At 38.9% G+C, this 7,913-nt stretch overlaps 1 protein-coding gene across 1 annotated transcript; it reads right to left on the bottom strand.

Moving 5' to 3' along the window:
* Positions 1-1,531: 1,531 nt before the first annotated feature.
* LOC121366984 (carcinoembryonic antigen-related cell adhesion molecule 1-like) lies at positions 1,532-6,297 on the bottom strand (the record flags this gene model as incomplete). Its single annotated transcript, XM_041491202.1, has 2 exons — positions 1,532-1,792; positions 5,944-6,297. Coding segments are annotated over 2 exons (615 nt in total), but the record flags the coding sequence as incomplete, so codon positions are not given.
* Positions 6,298-7,913: the final 1,616 nt, after the last annotated feature.

Below are 7,913 nucleotides of genomic sequence, written 5' to 3' on the forward strand. Positions count from 1 at the left end.
CATCTACTACATAAACATAAAATAAAAATCAATTTGATAACTTTGTATAACAAGCATACACACGGGACAAACATACAGGGTCTTTCTCCAGCTAGAGAATAAAGGTTAATTTTAAACTATCTGAGCATTAGTATCGTTTATTTCTTCGGGGACGAGGGTACCTCTCCTCTAGGTACAGCCATCATATACTATATGTCATGTACGGTATTCGCACATTTTGATGGCTAGAAAGCCATCAAAATATCAGTTTAGTGTAGAGTCCCTATTCAAATCAATTCAATTACTATATTTATTTTTGCCGTATTTGTCCGAATGGTTAAGGTCAGGGATTGCCAAAGTTAAACATTGTTTTCTTTAACAAGACGACTAGAGCACATTGATTTATTAATCATTGGCTGTTGGATGTCAAACATTTGGTAATATTACATATAGTCTTAAAAAGGACATTTTTCCATTAGTAGCAAAGGGTATTTTATATGCACCATCCCACAAACAGAATAGCACATATCATGGCTTTTGATATACCAGTCGTGGTTAACGGGCTGGATCGAGAAATAGCCGAATGACACCACCGACGGGGATCGATCTCATACTGACCGCACATCAAGCGATCGTTTTACCAGTGGGCTATGTCCATAAATCCATGTGCTCTAGTGGTGTTGTTAATTAAAACAACCTTTACTTTACTGGTATTCTTTTTTCATTTCATTTCCACGTAACGTTCAAGCACGCTGTCCTGGGCACACTCCTCAGCTATCTGGGATGTCTGTCCAGGACAGTAGGTTAGTTGTTAATGTTTAGTGGTTAGACGGTTAAAATCGCTGTCTGACGTCAGAGATAACTCTGTAACGAAAAACATGGGATTTTTGCCTACCACTGAGTAAGGTCACAAGATAGAGATTCCCGCTCTAATACAAATATAATCTTATGTTTGGCATCAAAATCCACAACATTTTCCAGTTCGCTGATCATTGTAAAGGAAATTAAAGATAAAAAGAAAGAAATGTTTTATTTAAATCAACACATTTTACGGTTATATGGCGTCAGACATATGGATAAGGACCACACAGATATTGAGAGAGGAAACCCGCTGTCGCCACTTCATGGGATACTCTTTTCGATTAGCAGCAAGAGGACTTTTATATGCACCATCCCACAGACAGGGTAGTACATGCCACGGCCTTTGATATACCAGTCGTGGTGCACTGGCTGGAATGAGAAATAGCCGAATGGGCCCACCGACTGGGAGCAATCCCACACCGACCGCGCATCGAGCAAGTGCTGTACCACTGGGCTATGTCCCGCTCACCGGATTGTCAAATGCTGTGCAGTAGGTTCGAATCCATTCAGTATGCATTGTGTTTGTATTACGTAAAAAATACACTGAACGTGTTTTAAACAATCATTCTTTACTGCATGTCATTTTGAACTAAGGAAGAATATTAAAATGGTCTCTTAAGATTTCAGGAGAATTAATCGTTCATTAAGTAAAAAATATAACAAATTTAGCATATTAAATTACACTACTCACAGTACACTGTCAGTGTAAACTGTTTAGTTTTAGACTTTGGTATAAGTGAGTTGGTCGCTGTACACGTGTACACATTTCCTGTCTGACTCCTGTTGATGTTTGTCAGTGTTAACTGAGAGGTTGCTAAGATCGGCTGGTTTCTCCGAGTCCAGGAATATGAACATGGTGGATTACAGCTAGCAGCACATGTCACAGTCAGACTGCCTCCTTCTGCTACAGACCCAGGTTGTGGTGGATTCAGTGTAATAGAGTCTGGACCACCTAAAAAAGATAACAGACAGTTATTTTAATATTTCCAGGAAAACATAAATGCTACACTGCGTTAACAATGTCGGAGGTGGGTAAAGAGACAAGATTTTTTCTGTATTGTATGCTGTACTGTTAGTCATAATGTGCAGCAATATACATTCTCTCATTTCCATTAACCTAGAAGTGGTACAGAAAGAAAGAGTTGTGTTTTGTGCTGTACATTTTTCTTATCAACACTTAAAGGTTCAGAATGGCAGTCACAACTGCCATAGTTTGCTATTTGTACACTTCAACTTAAAACAAATAACCACTTTCTTTAGTGCAGGCGCAGATTCAGAGAAATAATTCTGGGAGTGCACAACCCTCTCCTCACACGTATTTTGGAGTGCCCTAAAATAATCTATTTAACAGACGCTAAAGGTTTAAATTTGGTTAGTTTAACGACACCACTAGAGCACGTTGATTTATTAATCATCGTCTATTGGTAACAAGCATTTGGTAATTGAGACTAAAAGAATCCTTCATATGTGTCCATGTGGGGCAGGGCTATTCCACCCGAGGGTACATAATGTGTTGTCAGAGTCGAGGCTTGCCGAGTCCTTGACATCATATTATGTACCCGAGTGTGGAGTAGCCCTGTCCCACATAGATACATAATGGAGGATTACTTTTCTCCCATCCATTAGATGAAAAATAAGCATTTTGGGAAAACGTGAAAAACCTACTCTTTTTGTGTTTTTTTACCTTACATTAAAATAATCATAACCATTGAAAAGATCGTACCCAAAAATGGTTTATACTTAAAGTATAAACTGAAAATGATAGTATACTTTCATTATGACAGCAGGTTTCTTTGCGTTATTTTGCCGTTTATGTGACGTCACTCATTGTTAATATCAGCTCAAACAACAGAAGTCACGTGGTCATGCAAGACCAATTTATTCCGCATGAGCTGACGACATGGAATACGCCTGTCTTGCATGGCTAGGGATGGGAGAAATAGTTTTATAGAGGAAACCTGCTACGTTTTTTCACGATTAGTTCCAAGGGATCTTTTATGTGCACCATCACACAGACAGGATAGCACATACAACGACCTTTGATATACTAGTCGTGGCGCACTGACTGGAACTAGAAGGTCAATGGGCCCACCGACGGGGATAGATCCCAAACCGACGTCACATCAGACGAGCGTTTTACCAGTAGGGTTCATGGCTTTTGGGTTTTTCTGGGGAGGATTACCCTATGAGAGTCGCCACTCGCAGGGGAAGTCCAGGCATCTAGATAATCCCTCCTAGAACCGCCACTGGTGATCGAAACCCAGAAATCTATATGGCAAAGATGGTCTACTCTGTAGGCTGGTTGGCCACTGGTGTAGTGTAGTGGTCATCGCTGACGTCACTGGAGATGGGGAAGTCACTAGCGGACCTCCTGCTTTCTTTGACACACGCACACAAACATACACACACATACACAAACGCGCGGGCGCGCGCACACACACACACATGCCGAGATGCCCAGCCAGTCACGGGAGCGGGACGAGCCCAGTGATAAAGCGCTCACTTGATGTGTGGTCGGTTTGATATCATGTCCCATCGGTGGGCCCATTCGGCTATTTCTCTTTCCAGCCAAGGCACCACGGTTAGCTGTGGTATATGCTATCCTGTCTATGGGATGGTGCAAATAAAAGATCCCTTGCTACTAATGGACAAATGTAGCGAGATTCCTCTCTAAGACTATATGTGAAAAAACCCACCAAATACATCAAATACCCAATGGTTAAAGGGACATTCCTGAGTTTGCTGCAATTTTTAAGAGGTCATCGACTAACAGAGATTTTTTTAACGATTGTTACATATCAAATATATTTTGCTGCATACAATATTAGTGGCTGTATATTAAATGTGTTTCTGATCGTTCTAATATTTGTACTAGGTTATATTTCATTTTATTTCCTAAAATATAATTTTTTCGTACGTACGAAATTATTTGAAGACAAAATCCAGTTTGGGCTTGTTACAAATATTAAGACGACCAGAAACGCAATGAATATACAGACACTGATATTCTGAACAAGAAAATATATTTGTTTTGTAAATTTAATCGTAGAAATATTTTATTAGTCGGAAACATCTTACAATGCAGCAAACTCGGGAATGTCCCTTTAATAAATCAATGTACTCTAGTGGTGACATTAAATAGAACACATTTTAATTGTGTAGGGGGGGGGGGGGGGGGGGGTCGAGCGGTCAGATCACTACACACGCTGACCTCAAGCTTCTGAGGCCTATGCTAACAAATTCTCAAAAGGGTACAAACCTGAACATATATACATGTACGTGATATTTAGCGAAACATCCAGCGCGAATTTTAGTGATGCCTTTTTTTCTTCTGTGTTCAGTGTATCTTCGTACTAATAGACTTTAAGCTGGACACAAAAAAACATGAGATGTTAATTAGCAAAACAACCAAAATTGTAGATGAGCAAACTGGGTCCCAGTTTCGATTGAATTAAAGTCACAGACACTAATTTTGGCTATCTACAAACGTGTAAAACACATCAAGATAAAGTTACAATGGAGTGAAACAAAAGTATGTGATGTTAAAACTTGGAACCCCCTCTCAAAATAGACTAGATATTGTAACCATAACCTTTACTTCTTACAGGTACGTGCGTTTTTAGAATTATGAAATATGCATTTCGTAGCATGACGCACACTCATGACGGGTGCCAACGGTGGGACAGGGTACTTTATATCATCACCGTTATGACAGTGATTCTGAGTGCATATCATCACAGCTGCACTTATTCTAATGAAGTCTGTGTGGTACTAGTTTTGATTTTATAAACTAGTCTGTCAGTGGCAGTTCTCTTTGTGGCGGTGCACGAGGAGTGACATATCCAGTAATGGATCAGCCACTAGTTTACCAAATGTTCGTTCGACTCTGCATTGTGTATTAGGGTTCTGTTGTTAAAATTTATAAATATCCAATCAAAACTGTAGCAGAAGGCTTAAAAAAAATAGTTAATGGACAACACACGGACACCACTTCTGAGAAAATCCTGGCAGAATTAAAGATAATATAGTATCTACAGCTTAAATCACCAGCATATACCAATATTGTAATCGTAGTTGATGCAAAATCACAAATATTTTCAGGCTGTATTGTTGCAGCTATGTTATTCAGTGGGACATGCTTGGCACTGGGGTTATAACAAATCATACATTTCAAATCCATGTCTATGGAAGATACGTGGCAAACCAATGTGTCCGCGTGCGTGTGCATGCATGTGTGTGTGTGTGTGTGCGTGAGAGAGAATAGTGTGTGTGTGTGCGTGCGTGTGTGTGTGTGTGATGCAGATATAAGGGCATCATTAAATTAGTAATATTTTACTTCAATACATTGGCATAGCCAGGATATATGATATTGGGGGAAGCACCCACATTTTCATTTGTGGGGTGACAGACAATTATAAGAAATGATGGTGGGCGAAGAAGTGTGATGGGGGCAATGCCCCCCCCACCCCCCTCACACACACACACACACCACCACTACCGCCACCACCACCACCTCAACCGGCTACACCAGTGCTACCACATATTTTCATCGATTTGAGATTGAAACCTTCCTCGCCTCGTTAAAACATGTGACTGTCTACGAATAAATCGGTATTAAAAAACTACGTAGAGTGGTTTAGAATTGGTAGGGTGTGTGTCAAATACGAACCAAGCAGACTCTGGGGTTTTTGTAATATTGCACTGTATAAAAAAAAACGCTTAGCTTCCGCGAGGGTTGTGAAGCGAACCAGCTTATGAGAAAAGCTCCGCTGATGAATGTCATAGTGCAGCTAGATATATTTATTGTATCTGTGATACGACAAAAAAAATAGTTCTACGATTAAACTTACATATTAAATATATTTTCTTGTTTAGAATATCAGTTTCTGTATATCCAATGCGTTTCTGGCCGTCTTAATATTTGTAAAAAGGATTTTGTTTTCAAACAGTAGAAACAGTAGAACGATCAGAAACACGTTTAATATACAGCCACTAATATTTTATGCAGAAAATGCAATATTGGCTAACATTATTTCAAGAACAGTTTGTAGTTTTAGATAGAGACTTTACTTGTTTATCATATAAATAAAAGTGATAACTTACTGCTAAGCTGCAGACTGATTGTGTTACTGCGTGTTCTAGCTGTACTCAGAATACACCACCAGTTTGTAACGTCACCTTCTGCAGTTCTGTTGATCATCAGCGTATACTTCTTAGTGGTGGACGAGCTGCTGTCTGTTCCACTGCCACAGGATACAGAGTAACCTGGTACTGAGGGAGGATTAAACACAGAACATGAATCACCAGTCTGTATTAAATTAGCAACTGATGGTGTTGTTTCATTACTGAATTCTATGATATCACCGAGACCAGCAGCTTGTGACACTGTACACGTCAAGGTAAATGGCCGATTCAACACTCCATGAGATGAAGATCCAGAAATATACAGTGATGCACCTGTAAAATAATAACAATAATAATAATAATAATAATATTAATAACAATAATATTATTAACAGTAGTAGTAGCAGTGGTGGTGGTGGTGGTGGTGGTGTTGGTGGTGGTGGTGGTAGTAGTAAAACCACTAGTTCACACACACACACACACACACACACACACACACACACACACACACGGATCTGCACACATACATACATACTCAGGGAAAAACAATCTCATAATTTTTTTGCATGTATGTAACGTACAATATTATTGGACGATTGGGCGCTTACAAACCTTTATAAGACACAAATTACGTTACATACGGCCCACGTATACCGTTTGTTAACTTTTTAAAGAATGTCTGGATGGCCTGATGGCTAACGTTGTGGTCTTGGAACAGAGAGTCGGTGTCATGAGTCTGAATCCCAGCATCGGCATGAAAGACAATTTGTCAGAACAGAAAGGAAATAGCTTTCTCTCATCCTCAGGTATATAGGACAGAGCAACCCCATGAAAGAAACCTATGTAGGAAATTTCTATCTTACATGAGATATCACGCGCTTGCATTTAACTTGACGTCGTTGGTAATATAATTATGACGTCATATTAATGTGAGATGGTGACGAGAAGTCATTAGACACAGTTTTAAATTAATATTTTGTTATTAAAACCTTCATTTTAAAAGATATCTAGTTAATTTGTAGTGTTAAATTGTATTTAACACATGAAACAAAGACGGCAAATACGATAGTGTAGTTTATTTATGATAAAATGGTCAAATAAAAAGTTGCTTGTTCAGCCATCTTTGTCTGTTCGTGTAAAATAATGGTTTATTTACCGAATGAATGAGAGAAAAAGACTCCATCATTTGCGGTCTTCTAATATATAATGTATACATATTCATACACCAATAGATGTTTGCCACCGGTTCGCAACCTGGTACATGCTCCTACCCAGAGCGAGTTTTAACGACTCAATGTGTAGGTGTAACAACACTACACCCTCTTCTCTCTCACTAATCACTAACAACTAATCCACTGTCCTGGACAGACAGCCCAGATAGCCGAGGTGTGTGCACAGGACAGCGTGCTTGAACCTTAATTGGATATAAACACGAAAATAAGTTGAAATGGAATGAAGACACTTGCCAGAGCGAGGTTTGCTAATAAATCCATATGTGTTACGATATAGACCCCAGTTATATCACGACGGTTAACTAAGCATTCTTTTCCAGAATATCTCGGTGCCCTAGGTTCGAGTCCCAGCGACAGCGTAAGAGACAATTTGTGTGGCTACAAATAATTTTATCTTAGAGGCATGTGCTTTATTATCTACGTATGTCAAACCCGACATATTATATAGAGATATCCATACATCTGTATATACATATATGTACACACCCACATACATGCAAACATACATACATGCATGTAGCTCAGTGTATATATGTGATATTTTCTACACAAATGTTTCAAGTATTTCTAAATGTTTTCTAAATATTTTAGATTTTAGTGACACATAGAAATAAAAAAAATAACATTTATGAAAAATTATAAGGTTTTATAATAATTATAAAATAATAATGGATCGCAGCCGATATCTACGGGGTATCAGTAATAGTGGCGCTTCTT

The sequence above is a fragment of the Gigantopelta aegis genome, unplaced genomic scaffold (assembly GCF_016097555.1).
Source record: "Gigantopelta aegis isolate Gae_Host unplaced genomic scaffold, Gae_host_genome ctg8141_pilon_pilon, whole genome shotgun sequence".
Taxonomy (NCBI): domain Eukaryota; kingdom Metazoa; phylum Mollusca; class Gastropoda; order Neomphalida; family Peltospiridae; genus Gigantopelta; species Gigantopelta aegis.